Consider the following 23,328-nt stretch of genomic DNA (forward strand, 5'->3'; position numbering starts at 1 on the left):
TAATAGAACCACTTGACCCTGTGACCTCTTGTTTACCTGTGTGACAGTGACTTTAGGACTTTCTTCAATCTCTCGTGTAACATCTATATCAGCTGTATGTTTAAATGTTGTACGTCCTGTGTCATCTTCCTCCTCCTTCTCTTTTCCGTCTCGACCCAGTCGGCCTCAAGCAGAAACAGAAATGTCCTCCGTCTATAGATATCAGAAGAATTCTGATATGACAAGAACCTGCAAGAATTATATTTTACTGTTTATATCTTCCTGTTGAAAGGGGAGTTTTTCGAGAAAACTAGTTGAGGAAGAACACGCAGAATGTCGTAAAATAAACGTTTTAAGTTAAAGAAGGAAATGAGGAAGAATTCTGATATGACATGTTGTTGTATATATGTAATTCTTACAGCTTCATACATGCTGCACAGAGACTGTACTGTAACTGCTGCAGGTCTTAAATCTATGTAGAGTAGTTGAGTAATATGACTCACTGTTTCTGTTGTCTGTCATTTCAGGGCCATAAGATCAGTCACGATGTGGCTTCAGGAGTCATCCAGATGACCGTGGATCATTTCACCAGAGCCAACGAGGGCACGTACACCGTCCAGATTACCGACGGCAAGGCCAAGACCCAGAGCTCCCTGGTCCTGGTGGGAGACGGTAAGGTTTAGATTATCAGTAGGCTAGCAGAGGGAGCATTTAAATGATGCATGCCGTAAAACAAATGGTGCATTTGTATTTGATTTGAATTCATGGAGTGGATTTCTCAGAGTCTGCTGTTTCTTTTTCCTGTTGCAGTGTTCAAGGCTGCTTTGAAGGAGGCTGAGTTTCAGAGGAAGGAGCACATCAGGAAGCAAGGTATCAGCACATGCAAATGCCTGAAACAATTTTAATGCGTATCTGTCTGAATATTAAAATGTATTTTATAGTTAAAATGATGAGTTTGTTTTAATAGCCTTCCCATCAAAGACTCTTTTCCTCTTTTCTTGTCATTTCAGGTCCACACTTCTCTGAGTATCTCTATTTCACTGTCACTGAGGATTGTACTGTCATGCTCGCCTGCAAGGTAATAAATGAAATGTGATTTCCTTTAATTCTCAGTTGTTTTTTTCATGTTTATTTATATTCTTCATTTGTCACCTTCTTTCTTTCTCTGGCTGTTTAACTGAAACCCTTAAATAAATCTTGTGTGATTGTCAGGTGGCCAACGTGAAGAAGGAGACGACCTTCCACTGGTACAAAGAGGATGATGAGATAGTTCCTGATACTCCTCCCAATGTCATGTCTGGAGCCTGTGCTCTTCCCATCCCTCTGGTAACATCAACAACACAATCTGGGAGCTCGCTGCTTCAAAGTTAAATGTTTTGTTGGGTTTATAGGAAAATACACAGCCTTGCCAAAAAAAAATTAACTAAGCAAATATGTATGCACCTCCTATTGGATAATTACTGCATGGGTGATTATCTTTCAGCTGACAACAAGTTATTTAAGACCAACTGATGCAATGAGTAGCTTCTCATTTCTTCAACAACCATGTCTAAAGACACATCCTGTGGTCGTCTGTTTGAGAAGGGTCAAATCATTGGCATGCATCAAGCAGAGAAAACATCTAAGGAGATTGTAGAAACTACTAAAACTGGGTTAAGAACTGTCCAAGGCATTATTAAAAACTGGAAGGAGAGTGGAGAAGCATCAGGGTAAGAAGAGAGGCAGATGAAGTGATGCACCCATCATGCCTAGTGTCTACTGTACAAGCCTGTGGGGGCAGTGCTATGATCTGGGGTTGCTTCAGTTGCTCAGGTCTAGGTTCAGCAACATTATGTGTCCAAAGAATGAGGTCAGCTGACTACCTGAATATACTGAATGACCAGGTTATTCCATCAATGGATCATATTCCAAGATGACAATGCCAGGATTCATGGGGCTCAGATTGTGAAAGAGTGGTTCAGGGAGCATGAGACATCATGTTCACACATGGATTGGCCACCACAGAGTCCAGACCTGAACCCCATTGAGAATCTTTGGGATGTGCTGGAGAAGGCTTTGTGCAGTGGTCAGACTCTCCCATCATCAATACAAGATCTTGGTGAAAAATGAATGAAACACTGGATGGAAATAAATCTGGTGACATTGGAGAAGATTATAGAAACAATGATACAGAGAATGAGCTGGAATCAAAGATAAAGGAGGTCCAACCAGATATTAGAGTGAAGGACCTTTGTTTTGTCCAGACAGTGAATGAATTATAACACGTTGATCAGAGCAATAATCAAAAACTGAAATGACACATGACCTACAATATATATGTGTGGTTTATTTGCTTCACATGCTGTAAAATGTTTGTGTTGAGCTGCTAGACTTTTCTTTATTTAATAACGGATATATAAGAAGAAAATGCCTGTTATTTAGCTTCTTCACATGACAGTCTTTGACATGACAACGATGTGCTTGTTCAGTTCTCCAGAAAAGATCAGGGTGTTTACAAGGCCGTGCTCAGCGACGACAGAGGAAAGGACACATCTGTCTTTGACATTTCAGGCCAAGGTACGTCCTCATCTTTCTGAAGGTTCGACTGTAGTGTTTTAGTCTTGTTATATTAGACGTTTATCATGTGTCTCCTTCTTTCTTCTGCAGTGTTTGACGACATCATCAATGCCATCGCTCAGATTGCTGGTACGTTGGATTAATCAGTCAGCTCTTTGAAGTGAGACGGATCTTGTGGATTCGTTCTTTTCAAAGAGACGTTCATAAGACTGGCTCATTTTGACATTTATTTATTTTTAAGGTGCCAGCCTGTGGATAATTTATTTTATCCTATGATAAATGATTTGGGTGGAAAAACAGAAAGAAGATAAAATTAAAAAAGAACGGCTGCAACTCGGCTCCCATCGTTTGTTTCAAAGAGCCGGTCAATAGATTCGGCTCGTTGGCGAACGTCACATCTCTATCATTCAGACTGTGTTTGCAGTGTTCAAAGTGTTCAAAACCATGCAACCATGCTATGCTGACATTTAGTGTACTGTGGGATTTGTCTCCTACAGACAGAACCACAGATGTGTGCAGGATATTCAGAAATAAAATCAGCAGCAGCTTAGACTTTAAAACCAAATAAACCAAGTAAAAAGAAAAATAGATGAAGATATTTATAAAATAAAATAAATCAAAATATTCAATAAAACAGTATAAGCAAAAAATTTACAAAATCAGCATATGAACAAATGTACAAGAAATAGAGACAGACATAAATATATATATTATTTATATAGTAAGCATTAATAAGGTGCAATAATATGCCTTAACATGAAGTTATCTATTACAGAAAGGTGAGTTGTCGTCCAGCTGGATAGAGTAGAGTATGAATGAAAACCTTGTGTGTAGATGCTCTAAAGCTGGAGGAGAGTTTGACACTGACAAAGACTAAATAAATGCACTTCTGTACCTGGAACTTGGACTCGATTAGGAAGACGCTAAATGTCTAAATTCACTTGGGTGTGGCTGTAAATCCGTTTTTTGTTCCCCTAAGGTGAGTCTGCCTCTGAGCTGGTGATGCAGTGTACCCCAGAGGGCATCAGGCTGCAGTGCTACATGAGCTACTATACGGAGGAGATGAAGACCGTCTGGAAGCACAAGTACGGTTTGAAAAGCTTCACCTGACAGCGCTGAGCACATGACGGCTCAAATATTTACTCTTGCTTCTGAGATGGAACAACGCTTCCTGTTTGAACGTATGGGTAGTTTGTGTACTTGCCTGGGGCCCCCTCACTCATATTACTCATGTGTTTTAATATATATATAAAAACACTCAAACTCACGGCAAGTAGGCTTAAATTATATATATAAAAACACACTGATATTTGCGAGCAGGGACCATCTGATCATCTTCTTATCATGAGAAAACGTGGATGCTGTGACACTTGGCAGATCAGGATTTGAAGACAGTCCTCAGGTTGTGTTGTTTATGCTTGAACGCAGGACTCTCCGGGGAAGGAAACAACTCGACCCGAGTGCTTTTTAAAGTTCACAAAAGGTTTTGTTTGCAGACTCGGCCGTGGCTTCGTGCTTGTTCAAAAGCTTATCCAACTCCAAAGCAACCATCAGTAACGGCAAAGCTTTTTCAGCCTCTACAGCTTCACAGCCACAGATAGAAAACCACGAAAAGAAACAAATGATGTTTGTTGAAGTTCTGGATGTTAAATAATCAGTAGCATCCGAGCAGGTGTTTCTGTGAGCTGTCATTTAGACCAGTCTTTCCCAACCAGGGGGTATTTCAGGGGTTTACAGTGAGATATTTCTGTGGAAACACTCAGAGAATTTAAATCTACTTGCCGTGAGTTTGAGTCTAACGTTAGAGGTCTGTGCCGTGAACCTGCAGGGAGAGTAAGATTGCCTCCTCTGAGAAGATGAGGATCGGTGGCACAGCAGAGATGGCCTGGATGCAGATCTGTGATCCGTCCGATAAGGAGAAGGGTCACTACGCCATCGAGATCTCAGACGGCGTGAAGACCCACACCAGGACGTTCGACCTCTCCGGACAAGGTTAAATAAACCTCCTTTCAAATTCAGCTTTTAGTTTTATTATTATCCACTCAACTTTGAGCTAAAAGTCATTTTTTTATTTCAGCTTACACCGATGCCTATGAGGAGTACCTGAGACTTAAGTAAGTTCTTCGATCCTGCAGTAGTTTGTCAGCATTTGCCTTTAAATCGTGTCCAAATCAAATTAACCTCGTTGATGTTTTTCTGTCTTTTAGGGCAGCTGCATTTGCCGAGAAGAGTGAGTACACATCTGTGTTTGTTCCTTTACACTTTAAAGGGAGGTCGCCCTGTTTAGGATGAAGATATCAGTCAAGAGAAAATCTAGAAACTCAAACATCTTTTCAGACGAGTCCTGACGGCCAGTTATTTGCTTTCGGGGCAAATCAGTAATGAATGTTTCGTCTGAAAGTTCAAAGACTTGCAGCTTTAAATTCCTCCACTAGAAGGGGTGGACAGTACGGCAAACAAACGTGCAAAAGCAAACTAAGAATTGTTTTTGTGTTTTATTTTTCCTCAGTTGTCCAGAACTAATTCTTCTAATTTTCTTTTGTCTCTCTCTTCATCAGACCGTGGCAGAGTGGTTGGTGGTTTGCCTGACGTGGTCACTATTATGGAGCAGAAGGTGAGGATGCGTTTGAAACTGCACACGCTGGTTTTTAACACGTCTCTTTTACAGTTTTGCGTCATTACATCAGCCGCGCATTAATGAGGCCAAAGGGTCAGAGCTGCACTGCACCGGCCGCATTCCTGTGAAACGAGTGGTGCAACAAGACGCACAAAGAAAAGCTACGAGCTGTTAGTCGCCCTTATTTTGACACGAAAACAAAGTTCACGAGGGTAGAAGACAACGCAGAGGTGACCGTGTGTGGTTCTCTAGATGTGACCTCGGGAGAAACAGCAGAATATTATAACATCTGCTGTTTGTAATCAGAACCACAGAGACAGATGTTTGTGGCGTCATGACGTCCACATTTTGGAACATTATTGAAAGCACACGCAGCAAGTTAATATTTATCATTTATCTCCAACATGACGTTTGTTATTTTAGAGACAAAGCTCAGATTATAACTTCACTACTCAGCCTGATTTCACTGCTGTGCTGTTTGTGAAGGAGTAAAGTTAAATAAAGACACTGGTGACTGTTGTACATCAGCTACAAGGTCAGAATATTTTTAAAAAAACATTTATTATTAATGAACAGACATCACTTAGGATGCTTTTTCCTTTTCAGGTGATCATTTAGACTAAGACTCAGACTTTATTCATCCACAGGAGAAACTGCTTGGTTGCAGTAGCTCAGTTGAACATAAATAAAACACTCTTAAAAACCACAAATAAAAATAAAAATGAAATATACGGAAAAATGTAGTAAAATAAAACTAAAATATAAGGAAAAATGTAGTAAAATAAAATAAAACTAAAATATAAGGAAAAATGTAGTAAAATAAAACTAAAATATAAGGAAAAATTTAGTAAAATAAAACTAAAATATAAGGAAAATGTAGTAAAATAAAATAAAAATAAAATATAAGGAAAAATGTAGTCAAATAAAATATAAGGAAAAATGTAGTAAAATAAAATAAAACTAAAATATAAGGACAAATGTAGTAAAATAAAATAAAAATAAAATATACCGAAAATATAGTAAAATAAAATTAGCCAGCATTCTGGATAGAGTAATAGGTTATGTATTTTTATTTTTAAATTCATTTAATTGTATTTATTTATTTAAAAAAGGAAATTGCACATTAATCAACTTAATAGTAAATGTGCCAGTGTTAGCCAGATGGCTAACTTTCAAATGTAGTCCTTTTGGTAAGAACCATTTTTACATGTATGGGGAAGAAAAATAAAAAATCATAGTTGTTAAAATTAGAAAGCAAAAAGGGTAATCAGTAAAATAGTAGAGAGCTTTTAGACATTAGGCTGGCTCAGAGCTAAAACAAATACAGCAGCCAAAAGTATAGATGACAACATGCAGACTATGAGACTGATACAGCTAATGATGTTCACATGATGTTCACATGATGTTCACATAAAAACAAAAGTAAGTAGAATAAACCTTCCAAACCGTCTGTGGAGGATGTAAACATGGCTGTATGAATGGCGTGCAGAAACACGGTAAGTGTGAAACAGGCGTTATAGGGATTATATATTTACATGTTACTGCAGAGGTAGTGTGGATATTAAATAGTTATAAATAACAACAGAAGAACAGGTGCATTAAAAACGGTTAAAATAAAAATAACTAGAGTCCTGAAGCTGCATATTGATCTAACAGAAGGAGAGAGTCTGGTCCTTAATGTGACTCAGGACTCATTGTGTGTTCACGCTACTAAAGGAATGAGGTCACATGAGTCACACACCACCTCCACATGTACTTTATACTCTTAAATGTGTCCTGGGTGTGTTCACACCTGTACTTTAGGAACAGTATTCCACATGTTGTAAAGGAAGAGTTAACACAAATTGCACGGATTGAAAAATGCAGATTGTTTTGTTTCACAATCTGAGACACATTATCTTGACACCCCCCCCCCAGTCCCTGAGCCTGACCTGCACCGTGTGGGGCGAGCCGACCCCCGAGGTCACCTGGTTCAAGAACGAGCAGGAAGTGGCCTCCACCGAGCACACCAAGGTCACGTTCGACGGCGGCAAGTTCGCCAGCCTCGTCATCAACAAAGTCACCCCCGAAGACTCTGGCAAGTACAGCATCAACGTACGGAACAAGTACGGCGGCGAGTTCGTGGAGATCACCGTCAGCGTCTACAGGCACGGAGAGCCCATCCCCGAGCCTAAACTGGGACATCCCAAAATGTCCACGCCCGCAGTCACGCCTGTGCCGCCCAAGTCCCCAGCTCCCCCCTCCAAGTCCCAGACCCCCGTCCCCTCCAAGACCCCGACCCCCGTCCCCTCCAAGTCCCAGACCCCGGCGCCTTCCATTAGGAGCGCAGCCTCCACACCCGCTTCCACCCCGGTGCCCAAGTCCCCCACCCCGGTGCCCAAGTCTCCCACCCCGACTCCCAAGTCTCCAACCCCAACCCCGCCACGCAGCGTCAAGTCTCCAACCCCACCCAGATTCATGAAGTCCCCCACCCCGCCGAGGAAGTAAAGGCGGCGCTGATGTCTGAAGGATGAAATGTTGGCTGTGAGCAACGTTGATCCGTAGCATGAGTGTGAAACCATGAGCTGTTCCTTTAGAGTTAGACGTTGTTAAAGTCCCACTTTCTAAACCGCTGCAGACTCCGGACCTGAACCCGGAGCTAGTCTCTAGTCAGCTAGTCGTTCAAATGGTGAAAAAAAAAAGTGGGAACCGCCACACAAAACTACTAAAAAAATAAAAGGCTGTGGTAGATTTATGTTCAAAACTGTAAAAGCTGCACCTTCCACTATGAACTGTTAGTGGAACGCTAAAGAAGAGTTACGGTTTATTACAACTAGGGTCTTATTTAGATGACTTCAACCACAATTTACATGAAAGGCACCGTTAAAGGTCGATGGATCAATGTCAGAACCAGACAGACACCGTCCCATCAGCTGTTTGGATAGATGTCCTGATCCAGATTTAAGTTCTGATCACTATAAATGCTTCTTGTGCATCTTAGATTTGCTAATCTTGAGTTTCACCTTCAACTGAAGCTGATCCAATCTCATCTCCAACATTTAAGCATTCACTGATCAGCCACAACATTATGACTACTGACAGACAGTTCAATGTTCTGCTGGGATGTACTGTAATGTTATTAAAAACAGGAAACCTCCTCTAAAACTACAGAAGTAAGACCCTAGTTGTGAAAAACTAAAAGAAAACTGAACGATCCTTCAAACTGGATGATCTGGGAGTTTGCTGGAGTTTATGTCGTCAGTCACTGGGTGGGTTCTCTACCTTATCATGAGCTATGTTTCTCCTGGGTAGCTTTCATCATCTAATAAAGTCACTCCCTGTCCTGGCGTCTATGCCAGAGAGGGTCCATCTGTCTGTATCATGTTGTGTTTTCCCCCCCACCCCAGTGCTTTGTGATGGCAATAAACTTTACATATCAACCTCCTCCTCTTGTCTCTTTGTGAGTAATCTCTTCTGCCTCACCCTCCTCACCCCAGGTACCGCATGTCAGGAGGTAACACCGATCCTGTAGCTGCAGTCAGTGTAACCAAGAGTAGAAAGCTGAGCAGCTCAACCAGGCTCAAAGAGAGGCTGCGTGACAGCCGCCGCATAGGCTGCCAAACCTGCTCCTCAAAGCCAGGTGAGCAGAGGTGGGCGGGGCTTGTTAGAGTGGCTGCCGGTGGAGTGAACAGGGCAGGTACGACAGGCTGTTAGTTTACACAGAGAGAGTTCAGATACACACCTTTAACACTGCTGCTTCGTGTTAGTAATAGTTCACACACCGAGGCTGACGGAGCCGTTTAACTCTGTATTTGCTGAGCTGTTTATTCTTTAAAGATCCAGGACGATCAGGACTGGGAGCACACGGGAGAACCTCAATTTCTTTTTTATGCCAGTTATGAAGTAAGTCTGCTTTAAGTCTGTCTGTCACTGAATATGTTTCAGTCATAATGTTCAAAGATAAGTAACTAAAGAAGTCACCCCAGGCCTCGTTGTTTACCAGCTTGTGGTGAATCACTTTTTACCTCTTTGCATAAGAAAAGATCTTTCTGTCTTTCTGTCTTTCTCTCTTTCTCTCTTTCTCTCAGTATCGGTTGCTTCGTTACAGGAAAGGCCGGATTAACTCATGGTATTTGCAAATCCTGAAAAACTTCTTGAAAGGTCTTGAATCATATTTTTAGACTGCACTGATGAGTTAATGCATCCGTTTTCTGCTGCATGTCCGGGTCAAGTTTACTGAGCAGTGTTACTGTAAATGTTATTAACTTCATGCACTTGGCAAATAATTCTGGGTCTGAAAAAGTAGATCTAATAGTCTTATTACGTGCCACACTGAAGGTAAAGAAGAGAACCCGTTGCACATAGAGACTTGGAGAGGATTTGTCCTCCATGGAGTCCAAACTGTCCTGCCTGTCTTCACTGAAAGACGAAGACACGGTGCCGTACATCCAGCCACACTACAGAGAGTCCTACCGCCTGGCCATCTACGCCCTGCTGTGTGGAGGCAAAGAGGCCTACGAGGAGTTCCTCCAGGCCGAGCAGGTCAGCCACTTTCTGTCGGAGGAGGAGATCTTCTTCATCTTGCAAAATGCAGAGCTGCCGCTTGTGGACGACGTCGACAACTCCGAGGGGAGACGGGTCTTGGAGGACCTCGGCCACTCCACTTACTTCCCCACCGAGTCGGACGAGGAGGTCCCAGACCTGGACCTGGGCTGGACGGACGTCATGCTGGACGGCACGGACACCAGCATCAGCCTGCTGTTCCACCCCCCCAGGCACAACACGCCGACCATCAAAGAGGTGATCCGCAAGCAGATCCAGGAGGCACGGCAGGTGAGGCCCCAATTTAATGTCTGAATGAAGTACGTAGGCGTTCCTGTCTCTGGTGAGCAGCAGAACTTTTACGCTGCACAATAACAAGACAATAGGCATTTATCAGTAACACAAACGCACAATGAAAGGCGTTGCTTCACGCAGGAGAACATACAGAAATACACAGACACCGTAGAGTGTAAGGCTTGGCTGAAGTATGCAGGAACACACAAGCAGCTGACCTGACCAGTCCTAAAATAAAAACCAGACGTTAGATTTATGGCTCTTTGAACTGAGAGCTGTTTAAAAGGGTCAGAACCCTAACCCTAACCCTAACCCCTCCTGGTAGAGTATCTGAGTCTTATCTATATCTGAAATATAGATTCTACGTAGACAGATACTTTATTTATTTATTGTGTGAGAGATTCAGTAAACACCTTTGTGACTCCTGATTGAACCCGTGTCCGCTGTTATTCTCACCACTACACCGTCTCTGTCACCATTGTTCGCTTTAAAGAGCCGGTCAGTAGATTCGCTTCATTCGCAAAAGTCATAACTCCAGTAAAAACACAAGTAGTGACTGTAAAATAAATATTACATAAAATATTACTACATCTGGTCTCATAGTGGCTTTAAACAGATTTTACTTAATTGCTTCAGCGGCGTTTTTACAATGAAATGATTAATGTAAGTTTAGATTCAGTTTAGTAACCGGGTCAGTTTATAGAACGCTAAATTAATTAGAAATGCTGAATTAATTATGATTTATTTATGTTTAAAGACTGAGAGAGATGATGCACGTGTGTTTGGTTTCTCATTTTGTTAGTTGACAAAACAAAAGTATCAGTGGAATCTGTTTCTGGTCTGGACACACCACTCAGGGTGTTCTGTACTTCTAAAGTACTCCTTCCTCCTCCTCCTCCTCCTCCTCTTCCTTCTCCCCCTTCTTCTTCCTCCCTCTTTCTAATTTTCAATCTTCCTCCTCCTCCTCCTCTTCCTTCTCCTTCTTCTCCTCCTCCATCTTCTACTCTTCCTTGTTCTTCCACTCCTCCTCCCTCGTCTCTTCCTCCTCATCCCCTTCTTCTTCCTTCTTTCTGATTTTCAGTCCTCCTTATCTTCTCCTCCTTCCGCTCCTCCTTGCCCATGTACTTCTCCTCCTCCTCCTCCTTCTTGCTCCTCCTTCATCTTCTTCTCCTCCTTCTTCTACTCTTCCTGTTCTCCTCCTTCTTCTTCCTTCTTTCTCACTGTTATCTTCCTCCTCCTCCTCTTTCTTCTCCCTCTTTTTCTTCTTCTTCTTTTCTGATTTTCAATCCTCCTCCTTCTTCTTCTCCTCCTCTTCCTCATTCCCCTCCTTCTTCTTCTTCCCTCTTTCTGGTCTGAAGGTCCAGCCTTCATGGGACACTGCTACTAAATAAGGTGGATTCAGGTATTTTGGGACAGCATAAGAAAACAGCACCTGTACCTGGGCCTTGATAAATGGAGGTTAAGAAATGGGCTAAAGAAATGACAGGAGCTTCAGCTTGAGGAATTCAGAAATGTGTCATACTGTATGTTGGGTTGTTATTTTATTATCTTAATTGATGTGTAATGAGCTGCAGCTGCCTGTTTAGAAGTAGCATCGTTAGGAAAGAGTAGAGTAACTACAACAAACCACATATATGGAGGCTTCAGTTAAAACATATCAGCTGACACTTTATCAAACAGTAATTTTATGAGGTAAGTGTTTCCTGTAACGTCGACATGTATCCAGCAGCTACTGAAGTTTAACGTCTTGCAGATGTCAGAATCCTGACTGCAGGAGAAACTCAGCACCTGAGGCAGATTATCAGTCATTATTTCTTTTAGGAGAGCACATGGTTAGAAGTCATGCCACGGCATGCGGCGTATGTTCCCTCGTTCTCCACCCAGCTGCACTGAAACAAAAGTCACATTTTTTTGGCGATGAGAAATGAGTTCCTCCTGGAGAAGGTTGACACGTCTGACTTTAGACGGATGGCGTGTCTCGGCGTGATGTGTTCAGGGTTCACGTCCACGTGTTGCGACAACCACCGGCCTCGCCGTCTCCAGAGCTGATTCATACGTTTCAGCAGTGTGTGTGTGTGTGTGTGTGTGTGTGTGGGTGTGTGGGTGTGTGTGCAGGAAATAGACTTTTCATTCCTCAGATAATCACGTCTGATAATAACTGATTAGCTGCTCTCAGTGGTCTGTAGTGATGTGGTTGTAGCTGGAGCAGATAAAACTCGTTCTGATCGTTCTACTTTACAGATATAATGAGACACCTCCTAGAGCCCGTCCTCTTCCTCCTCTCTGATTTTTATCTTCCTCCTCCTCCTTCCCTCCTTCTTCTACTCCTCCTTGTTCTTCTCCTCCCCCTCTCCCTCTTCCTCCTTCTTCTCATCTTCCGCCTCCTCCTCTTCCTTCTCCCCCTTCTTCTTCTTCTTCCCTCTTTCTGATTTTCAATCTTCCTCCTCCTCCTCTTCCTTCTCCTTCTTCTCCTCCTCAATCTTCTACTCTTCCTTGTTCTTCCACTCCTCCCTCGTCTCTTCCTCCTCATCCCCTTCTTCTTCCTTCTTTCTGATTTTCAATCCTCCTTATCTTCTCCTCCTCCTCCTCCTTCATCTCTTCCTCGTTCTCCTCCTCCTTCTTCTTCCTTCTTTCTCACTGTTATCTTCCTCCTTCTTCTTCTCCTCCTTCATCTCTTCCTCCTCCTCCTCTTTCTTCTCCCTCTTCTTCTTCTTCCTTCTTTCTGATTTTCAATCCGCCTCCTCCTCTTTCATTTTCTTCTTCTCCTCTTTCCTCATCTCCTTCTCCTCACTCTCTTTTCTCTCTTCCTCCTTCCTTCTTATTCTTCCTTCTTCTTCTCCTATTCTTTTCCAAACTCATCCCGGAGGCCAGAGTGGACCCTCTGGCGGGCCACGGGCCTCATGTTTGACACCCCTGTCGTAGAGAGTTCTTTAAATTTCTGCTAAACCATATTTCATTGTTTTTCATAAATAATAAAAATTTATATTTTATCTAATTTGACATTAATCTGATCGAGTCAGAAAGGAGCTGTTTACGGTTTTAAAATTAATTTTTACTCGGATGAAGTCGTAGCAGGCCCTCATGTTTAATTTGTCTCCAGGTCGTTGCCATAGCGATGGACGTGTTCACCGACGTGGACATTTTCAAGGAGATCATCAGTGCGACGCTGAGGGGGGTGGTGGTCTACATCCTCCTGGACGACTCCAACTTCAAGAGCTTCCTCGCCATGTCACACAGGGTGGGCATCAACATCCAGGACCTCAAGGTAAGTTGATGATAGATGACTGCACCGATCAGCCATAACATTATGACCTAATATTGTGTCCCTTGTGGTGACACAATGTCTTTGTCTTAAAGTATCTCTGGTGTGTTTGTGCTCATCATCCCCCTGCAGGGTGAATCATTTTCCACAGGGATCCACCCTAGATGGGGCAGCATATCTCTAAAGACAGCGCCACTTATCTTTGGTCGGGGTGGAGTTGGTTTAAGCCGAGAATTGATGTTCTGATGGTGATGGAGCTGTGGAAATAACTCATCCAGTGTTTGTTTTTGGGCTCCATTCCTTAGATACCTTCACTGTAGTCATTTCTGGGCATCTTCACTTGGCTGTGATGCCATGTTTCTCATTGTGCTTGTTTGTACACCGATCAGGCATAAAATTATGACCACCTCATCAGAGAATGGACATGGGCCTTCTGAGGGTGTCCTGTTGTTAGTGTGGGGGGGGGGCTTTGAGGGGAGGGGCCTCTGTGGATCATCCCACAGATACTTGATCAGTTTGGGATCTAGTGAATTTGGAGGCCAGGTCAACACCTTGTGCTGTTCTTCATGTTTTTTTTTTTTAGTTGTTCCTAAAGTGTTTTTGTGTGTGTGTCTGTGTCAGGCTGCATCCTGCTGGGGATGGCTGCTGCCATCAAGGAGTGTCATTGCTATGGGGTGGGGGTGCCTGGTCTGGTCTAGGTGGGTGCTACATGTCTAAGTAACATCCACACCAATGAATGCCAGGTCCAGAAGTTTCCCAGCAGAACACTGAACTGTCACAAGATGGTTTAAATGTTATTCACTTCTCCTGTCAGTGGTCATAATGTTGTGGCTGATCAGCTGAACACCCTGGTCTGTCCTACCTTCAGTGAATTGACTAGAATTTGGTTGTAAAAGGTCAAAGTATAAGGTGACCTGGCAAACCATAATGTTTGCCATAACTACACCACTAATGACACATTTTCACACAAATGTCTAAAAACATAAGATTATTAAATTTATATGGTCAGCTTCACTTTAAACACTTTTATTAAGCTCAGAGTCTTCTCTACATCCAGTATATTATGAGTCTGGTTGTCTGAGGCCTACCACCACCACCAGTCAGTCTAACTAACTAACACTTTCCGCTCCACGCCTTCATTATCAATCTACCTTGTGTTCCTGAGCTGCAGAAAATCTCCCTGTTCCGTTCCATTTAAAGACAAAGTGTTTATCTTGTTTGATGATTGTGTTTCTGGGTACAGGTGCTATATAAGAGCTGTCCACTGCCTCCACTTCATATAGTTCTAATGTTAACATATAAGAAGCTTTTAAGATTGAAAGGCTTCCTGTTGGAAAATGATTCCTTCTATTTGTGAAGTTTAGCCTGTGGCGTAACCTTTCTTCAGTTTAAATTTGTTCTACGCGCTCTTGGACTCGCCGTCATTTACCTACAGTTCCCCCGCCGCCTTATTACCTGTCATTATCACACTAGAGACACCTCCGTCAGCCGTAGGACAGATCTGTTAGCGTGGCTGGATTTTCCTGTTTGACAGCACGGTGGTGATGTCTTAACTGTCCAAACAACGAGTCATCAGAGCCGACACAGTGACAGCTCTGTGATCTTCATGCAAAGCTCTTCGCTGGTAACATCACTAAAATAACAGCCTCGGAAAAAATTAACACCAACAGGTTTGATCATGTTGAGTATCACCAACGTGTGTGGGATCCTTTACTTTGAATATTTATTTGAACAACTTGGATTCGCTGAATCAAAGAAATGTTTTCATCTTTCAGGAGTTTAGAAGAAAAGGTGAAAGGTGAAAAAGGGTCACCTGATGTAAATATTTTTACAGCGTGATGCTGAAACAAGGTCGACTAGACTTGTAGAGTTTCTTGAAGACGTTTCATGTTCAGTTCTAAAAGACAGGTGGAGGAGTTGGGGTTTAAATGGGAACATCTGTTGGTGTTGATGATCAGAAACTCACACAGCTAGAGTCTGTTAACGACCAGATACTCACCTGTAGTTGGACGAATCTGTCATGATCCTGTTTTAATTTCCCCAATGAACAGCAGCCCGTTATCGTCCAGAGACAAGAGTCTGAAGGTCTGAAACTTAAACTTATTTACGCGTCACTTCTAAACTGTAGGCTACGGCGTAACCTGTCAAGCACCTCCTTGGAAATCTACCTACGGATCGATGGTGACAAAGGCCACAGCGGCTCTGTCTCAGTGCCTGGTCAGGCAGAGAAAGGTCTCTACCCAGACGTCTTCTCTATGCTGCAAAACTGAAAATAACTGTTGATGCACATTTATTGACTTCACTCATTGTGTGAAGTACTGAGTGAAACCTAACGTTTCAGACACCGGTATAAATGCCCTCTATGGCGTAGACCGGTTGCATGAGTATAAACTTTAATTTGACCGATAATGGGTCGGAGCTCCATTCAGAGGGGCAACTCCTCACCCGTCTTTTAGAACTGACGAAGCTACTTAGATGGGTGGTTAAAGATCTGTGAGATCTGTGAGGACTTCATGACAGTCAGCACTTTTTTTTTCATTGGTCTTAAAATAGCTCTGGTGTGTTTGTGCTCATCATCCCCCTGCAGGGTGAATCATTTTCCACAGGGATCCACCCTAGATGGGGCAGCATATCTCTAAAGACAGCGCCACTTATCTTTGGTCGGGGTGGAGTTGGTTTAAGCCGAGAATTGATGTTCTGATGGTGATGGAGCTGTGGAAATAACTCATCCAGTGTTTGTTTTTAGGCTCCATTGCTTAGATACCTTCACTGTAGTCATTTCTTGGCATCTTCACTTGGCTGTGATGCCATGTTTCTCATTGTGCTTGTTTTCACACCAATAAGGCATAACATTATGACCACCTTCCTAATATTGTGCAGGTCTCCCTTGTGGTGACTCATCAGAGAATGGACATGGGCCTTCTGAGGGTGTCCTGTGGTCCAGTTTTGGATCTAGTGAATTTGGAGGCCAGGTCAACACCTTGTGCTGTTTTTCATGTTTTTTTTTTTTAGTTGTTCCTAAAGTGTTTTTGTGTGTGTGTCTGTGTCAGGCTGCATCCTGCTGGGGATGGCTGCTGCCATCAAGGAGTGTCATTGCTATGGGGTGGGGGTGCATAATGTTGTGGCTGATTGGTGTATTCTTAAATGTTGGAGATGAGATTGGATCGTCAGTTCAGTTGAAGGTGAAACTGAAGATTATCAAACCTGACATGCACAAGAACCATTTACAGTGATCAGAACTCAAATTTGAATCTGATCTGTAAACTATCAGTCTGTATCAGACTCTGAATCGTGTCTGTTCTTGTTGTAATTGCATCATCTTCTTGGAAACGTGAATGTCTGTACAAAAACATTTGCTCAAATACACTAATGAGTAATAAACCACACTCCAAGTGAAAGCAAGGAGACATCTCTCTAAATGCTGAACGCCACATTATATGAATTTGTGAAGCTCACACACATCAGGACATCTTAAAAGTATTTGTACCCCTCAGATTATTTTTACATTTCTGCATAAAAATGACTTCAGTGGATTTTCATACAAGTCCTGACAGTAGACAAAGAGAACCCAGTTATCTTGTGCTTTTGTGTTTGTTTATTCAAGAGAATGAATCCTTTGTACATAACAGAGAGGTATTATCCTGTTGACAGTCTTACCAAAGTTGCCAGACTAGTCAAACCGAACCCTACCGTAGAATAATACTCATAATACTGCAACTGTGTAATGTGTGCCGAAGTGTCTCCTGTGAGCGCCTGAGTGATTTTTGAGCAGGTAATGTCACATTCCGGTTTGTGATGCAATGCTTTTCTGTTGAAAAGGTTGTGACGTGATCAAAAATGTGCAACAAAAACCAACAGGAGCTGGGCAGTGCGTTTCACTTTACTGGTTTTATAGTTAAAGGCATACATTGTTCTCAGTGGACTCAATTCTTGTCAGAATATAAGTTTGGTAACAACTAATGATTCCATTATGGGGCGTCTTTCAACCGATACAGAGACAGAAACACCTCTGCACACAGCTGGATTGTCTCCCAACCAATCAGAGCAACTAAGTATGTGACATTAAGCAATTTAGACATTCTCAACAAATGTTTTAATTACATCTTTTACAACAGATGCGATAGTGGACTCCAAACAGTTCGTTTGTCTGTCTGCAGAACAGATGTTGCTGTTCTGTCCATCACCATGTAAAAGCCCCCACCCCCAAACGATTTGATTGGCCCGCCTGATCTTTGCCGGAGCATAATCAGCTCCCAACGGAGAGACAGCAGCCAAAAAAATATTTTGCGGGCAGGGAAGTTGGTCTGGCCTATGGGAACACAGATTATAAATTCTGCTCTCTGCCATGTAAAATAAAACGTACAGATTATTTATTGTTTTGTTGTTAACTTGAATTAATATCTTTTTAATTTCTCAATCAGAATCTCCGTGTTCGGACGGTTCAGGGGCAGCAGTATAGCTGTCGCTCCGGGATGAAGTTTCATGGAGGTTTGGAACAGAAGTTCATTCTGTTGGATGGCCGGACGGTTCTGTACGGGACATACAGGTGAGTCACCGACCGACCCTGTCCACCTGTCACCGAGACTTATGATGCGTTTCTCAGTCTACTTGTATCATTAGTTCATCTCATAGACTGTATAAAGATGGACGAAGCAGCTCCTCAAAAGATGCCATGGCAACCGGCCGTGAGAGTTGGAAAAAATACGTGAATAAATAAATAAGTACCATGTATAATCCAACATTTCCTTGTAACTGGTGGAGGTAGAGCAGAGCGTAGTATTAATTAAACATGAGTGAGTCTGGAGGAAGTGTGGGCGGGACATCAATCAGACTCTGGCTCCAAACTCACAAGATGGCACCGCCCATATCCCCGGGAAAATAGAGTCAGTTTGGCCAATGAGAGGAAGAGGAGACGTGGTCCATATTTCTATACAGTCTATGTCTGATCTGCAGGAGTTCATTGTCACTAATGTCTAATGGGGGATCAATACTCATCCATTCTAGTTCTCTTCATGAACTGAATCTTCATTTTCTTCTTCAGCTACTCCTGGTCGTTTGAGAAGATCAACCTCAGCATGGTCCTGGTTGTCACGGGGCAGCTGGTTTCCTCTTTCGACGAGGAGTTCAGAAGACTCTACGCTCGCTCCACAGTTCCCGCGGTCCTGTCTAGAGGGATGCAACCCGCCCCATACCTGGCGGACCCCGTGCACATGCGGAACCCGAACTCCAGCCAGCTTTCTCTAAATCAAATCAACATGAGATCCAGAGCGATGCACGGCATAAGAAGTGCTCAGGATGACAGGTACAACAACGCTATGATGACCAGGGGCCTGAGCGTGCAGGAGAGGCTGCATCAGTCTCACCACCACGACATGGGGAACATGGTGAGGGGACACAGTTACGGGGAGGAACTGCAGAAGTTAAACTCAATGACTCGACTCAGGATGGGAACCCGGGACGGTGGAGGGCCCGTTCCTCCAGAGATGAGAGGATCTAATATGAGGGGTGGGGGGGATCTTCTCCAGACCAACAGGTCGTCTCAGCAGCACCACAGGCACCAGACTCGCTACGGTGCGGACCAGAATCTGATACCATTCAACTCTGAAACATCCCTCCACAAGTGGAAGATTGACACGTACCTCAATGAGAACGATATGTACCCAGACGGCTGTGATGCGATATCTCCACATAGCAGTCACACGGGCTTGAATGAGCATCAGTCCAATCTGATTCACTACAGGTCGAGGGACATAAAGCAAAGAATGGAAGAAATGAGGCAAAAGAGGCTCAGTCTGCAGGAATATTCCAATTTCAGGCAAAGCCAAGAGTCCTTGAGGTCCTTGTATGTGCCTCTAGAGAGAGCTAAATTTAAGTCTTCCTTGAGAGGTCTAGACATGAGACAGAGCATGGCAGAATTAGAGACACATGCACAAGACAGCTCCAACCTAGAAGCCCGTGAGCCCATGAAAGCAGGTGATAAAAGAGAGCAACCTCTGACTGATTCTCAGCGCTCTGCCTCTCACTATGACATCAAAACTGGTTCAGATCGAAAGACGATGCAGGCGTACGAGTGGCATGAGCCTATTTCCAGAACGACATCCGCTGCCGATTTAGATGCCAAACTGAATGATGCAACACTGAAACTCGCGCACTTGCCATCAAGCAGCCAAAATATCCAGCACCCAAGGGCGATGGAGTCTTTGACGGAGATGCCCGAAGAAAAGGACAGTTCAAACCCTCAAGTTAACAGTTTGGCTGCAGCTCCCAAAGACCGGAGTGAAGAGAGTTACAAAGACAGGAAAACTGTTCCAAAGGAGGACTCTGGTTTACCTGCAGAAGATCAAGCCGGTAGAACCCATGGTTCTGTTCATAAGGTAGCCAACAGCACGGGCTCAACTGCTCCAAGAGGAGGAAAGAAATCCATTTCTGATGGAGCTGAAAGTAAACCGAAGCTTTCAAATGCATCTCAGCATGCAGTGGAGGCTACTGACGCAGACAAAGGCCAAACAGAGCGTGAGGAAGCAGCACTTCAGAGGAAGAATTCAATGACAAAGAAAGCTCAGTCGGCACTATTGTCAGATGAAAAGAAAGCTAAAAAAGATAAGTCACTCCAGAGAAAGTCCTCTTTGAGATCGCCGAACAGCTCAGGATCAAACCAACCCCTCAGGGCGTACCGTCCACAGGCAGCCACCGCTGAGCAAACCACACAGAAAGGTCAATCACAGAGCATCTCCAAGTCCCAGAACTCCCTCAGTGGTCCATCGGAGGCGGAGGCGCAAAAATCCCCTTTCCTGAGATTGACCCCTCAGCGGTCGAGCAAAAGGAAGACGAACCTCACAGCAGACCAGGACCGAGCCTCAGGGAGCGCTCTGGAAGGCGAAGGAGCGACAGTCTATGAGGCCACCAGAGAGAAAGCCTACAGTCGGTACGAGTATCTGCTGAGCACTGAAAAGATCCGTATGGATAAGTCGATGAGGACGACGAGCATGTTTTCCTCCGACAAGGACAGGAGCTCCTCTCTGAACAGGCAGGGATCCGGCTATCCGGCGTATCAGACCCAAAGCGGCCCCGACAACAAACTGGGAAAGTTCATGCAGCGAATGGGAAATCTGATCAGCAAGAACAAGTAGGGCTGCAACTAGAGTCAAAGGAACTTTATTAATCCCCTCCAAGGAGTTGTAAGACGATACGACTTCAACAGAAATGAAGGCAAAGTTGGTGTGTAATCCTTTTTTGTGCATTGATTTATTTTGGCTCACACACACACAGGCTGTATGTTTACACTACTGCAGTGTGAAGTAGCTTCCTGCTGATGGGTTACAAGATATTTATCACTGATGAACACAAGATAAGATGCATCAGGTATGTGCTACTTAATCTGTGTATGCATTACTCTGAGCTGGTACGCCAACGGGTTGTTGTTAGAATATGATTAAGTCCAGACTAAAGCAGGGCGAGTGTGATGGCAGCTGTTTGAAACCATCGTGTGAGATGACTCGTAGAAATAATTGTTAAAAACTGATCTTTTTTTTTGTTTGTTTTGTCTTTTTTGGGAAGTTTCGTCATTTAATCTCCTGTTAATGAAACGCAGCAATGATTCAACCAACAATGCAACTATTTCCCTCAGTTCTGGGTAATATTTGCTTAAATCTGCTGGAAGTTTTCAAAAATATTAAACCACCAAAGTAGGAAGACTGACAGCCACAAACACACTGTGGAAGTCAGGTAGTGGTGTTTTTATGGAAGCCTTACCCTAATTATGCGTATAGTTTTACCTAACACGACTGATTGTAGTTGTACATTTTGGCCTGTTGTCCTCTCATGAGTGTGTGACCTTCCTCAGGGAAGATAGTGATGTTTGAAATGTATGGCTGTGATACAGCAAAATCCAAATGTTTAACACGATGGATGATACAGTGGTACCCCAACGAACGCCTTGAGGGGACTGAAGGATGAACTGTTGGGATTTGGTGGTAAAGGTCACTGCAACTCTGTTTTAGGCCATAACTCAAGAATTACATCTGTGGAGGTTCTCAGTCATCCAGGTCATGGTGTATCCCAAAAAAGAAAAAACAAGTTGAAACAAAGACGACTGGACTTTCTTAAAGACGTTTCATTACAGACTTGTTCACTGGAGAAACCAAACAACGCCATCCGCAAACTCATGGCTCAACACAGGAGAGCCTGCTCTTTAGACCAGGATTCATGGGTCCAACTCCAGGACACTCCTTTGAGCACAACAATGTCCACATTTTAGCCAGGGAAGAGTTTGAAAGTGGAGTAACAGAAGCCATCTGTGTCAAATTGGAGAAACCCTCTCTGAGCAGAGGAGGTGGACTGGGATATAATCTGCCATCGATCTACAACACGGTCTGAACATCTGTCTCCAAGAAGGTTCACCCATCGTTCACACCTTGAGACCGGAGCCTCTGGACGATAGTGGGTTGTGACCATCTCTCTATCGCTGTCTGATCAAGGACTAACTTCAACAAGTCAGATCAGGTTATACTGTGTACAGATGAAAACACAGCGATCTGCAGCCTGAGCAGCGCTGAGAACAAGCTCTCACTCAGCGTATCTGTAATCCTTGTAAGAATAAACTTGCCAATAAAAGGCCTTTGTTGCACCTAAAGCACGGCCATAGCTGCCAGTAGTTTCTCTCTCTGGGTTGTGGCCGTTCAGCCCCCCCCCCGGGGCACCGGTCACAAACGCAGAGCTTTAATCCTGGTGAGATGGGTCGTCCTGTGATTCTGTGTTCTCATGAATCTGCCTCATAAGGTAGCCATGTGACGAAGCTCTCTATCAGCCTTTTGTACTCCTCTGTGTAAACAACCTCTAAGTGAAGACAGTGTGTTTCTCTCTGGAAAACTCAAAATTACATTTAAGAGCTTTTATTAAATTCCTTCAAGGTCTTCACTGAAAACTGAGCGGTTCTAGGTGGAGCCAGTAGGTAGGTTCACAGTAATTAGCACAATCCAGATCCAGAATTGTGACCCAGTATCTCGAAAAACTGAGATATTTGGCCAACTAGTAACTATCAGGAGGCAACAGACCAGACTCAGACCCAGAACCAGAACCAGACCCAGTGGCCCATCTTAGGAAGGCATTGAGGGAATTTCTTCAAATTTGTCCTACTCATTACTTTAGTCGCTTTGTGTGAAGAAATGAAAAATTTATCTGCGCAACTGATTGATACTGAGGTTATACAGAGTACACCGATCAGCCACAACATTACGACCACTGACAGGAGAAGTCAATAACATTTAAACCATCTTGTGACAGTTCAGTGTTCTGCTGGGAAACTTCTGGACCTGGCATTCATTGGTGTGGATGTTACTTAGACATGTAGCACCCACCTAGACCAGACCAGGCACCCCCACCCCATAGCAATGACACTCCTTGATGGCAGCAGCCATCCCCAGCAGGATGCAGCCTGACACAGACACACACACAAAAACACTTTAGGAACAACTAAAAAACAAAACATGAAGAACAGCACAAGGTGTTGACCTGGCCTCCAGATTCACTAGATCCAAAACTGATCAAGTATCTGTGGGATGATCCACAGAGGCCCCTCCCCTCAAAGACCCCCCCACTAACAACATTCTGTTGATCAGACACCACAGGACACCCTCAGAAGGCCCATGTCCATTCTCTGATGAGTCACCACAATATCAGGAAGGTGGTCATAATGTTATGCCTTATTGGTGTATATGACAGCCATACTAGTGACCTCAAGAGGTTCTCATGCTCATTACACACTGGAAAACAAACCTCTTAAATAGGTGCACAATGTAGAACCAACTTTGGATTAAATCATTTGTTCCCTTTCTTTAATATTCTGGTGAAACATTTAAAAAACTGTTCACACTAATAAACGCAGCAGGATCAGTATTGTTCTTGGAAAAACTCATTTAAAAAAAAAACGCACACAACAACAAAACAGCACAATAACACTCTGAACACTGGGGGTGGTTATACCTTTATTTAAATGACTTTGAAAAATATCTGTATATAATAAGGTGTTAGTATTGTATATAAAATAAAATAAAACTTCTTATATTCAAGCAGCTGTTTCTCATCCTTTTATTAGAGCGGT

The 23,328-nt window shown here is 43.4% G+C and overlaps 2 protein-coding genes across 3 annotated transcripts in view; both read left to right on the plus strand.

Moving 5' to 3' along the window:
• Positions 1-7,639, plus strand: part of myom2a (myomesin 2a) — a gene marked incomplete at both ends in the record, with an annotated part of 30,485 nt that extends 22,846 nt beyond the window's left edge. Inside the window, 12 exons of the mRNA XM_084563886.1 lie at positions 507-651; positions 790-849; positions 990-1,057; positions 1,192-1,305; positions 2,448-2,535; positions 2,626-2,664; positions 3,515-3,620; positions 4,364-4,527; positions 4,613-4,649; positions 4,743-4,765; positions 5,094-5,149; positions 7,070-7,639. Of these exons, the coding sequence (XP_084420012.1) occupies positions 507-651; positions 790-849; positions 990-1,057; positions 1,192-1,305; positions 2,448-2,535; positions 2,626-2,664; positions 3,515-3,620; positions 4,364-4,527; positions 4,613-4,649; positions 4,743-4,765; positions 5,094-5,149; positions 7,070-7,639 (1,470 nt within the window). The remainder of the gene's footprint in view (positions 1-506; positions 652-789; positions 850-989; positions 1,058-1,191; positions 1,306-2,447; positions 2,536-2,625; positions 2,665-3,514; positions 3,621-4,363; positions 4,528-4,612; positions 4,650-4,742; positions 4,766-5,093; positions 5,150-7,069) is intronic.
• A 1,230-nt stretch (positions 7,640-8,869) lies between these two features.
• LOC311508397 (uncharacterized protein) lies at positions 8,870-23,287 on the plus strand. 2 transcript variants are annotated; one of them, XM_084573132.1, is made up of 5 exons: positions 8,870-9,034; positions 9,470-9,964; positions 13,068-13,232; positions 17,651-17,775; positions 18,271-23,287. In XM_084573132.1, exons 2-5 carry the CDS (start codon positions 9,521-9,523, stop codon positions 20,357-20,359), a joined length of 2,823 nt encoding a protein of 940 aa, XP_084429258.1. In that variant the 5' UTR covers positions 8,870-9,034; positions 9,470-9,520; the 3' UTR covers positions 20,360-23,287. The 2 variants fall into 2 exon arrangements, with proteins under 2 accessions (XP_084429258.1, XP_084429259.1); XM_084573133.1 differs by lacking the exon at positions 8,870-9,034 and having other exon boundaries at positions 9,444-9,964.
• Positions 23,288-23,328: the final 41 nt, after the last annotated feature.

This window comes from Chelon labrosus (genome assembly GCF_963514085.1).
Source record: "Chelon labrosus genome assembly, chromosome: 2".
Taxonomy (NCBI): domain Eukaryota; kingdom Metazoa; phylum Chordata; class Actinopteri; order Mugiliformes; family Mugilidae; genus Chelon; species Chelon labrosus.

Bases quoted from the DNA above. Each gene is read 5' to 3' on its own strand.
- LOC311508397 (XM_084573132.1), top strand. From the start codon at position 9,521: ATGGAGTCCAAACTGTCCTGCCTGTCTTCACTGAAAGACGAAGACACG. The intron at 9,965-13,067 runs GTGAGGCCCCAA...ATTTGTCTCCAG, and splicing joins AGATCCAGGAGGCACGGCAG to GTCGTTGCCATAGCGATGGA. The intron at 17,776-18,270 runs GTGAGTCACCGA...TTTCTTCTTCAG, and splicing joins GTTCTGTACGGGACATACAG to CTACTCCTGGTCGTTTGAGA.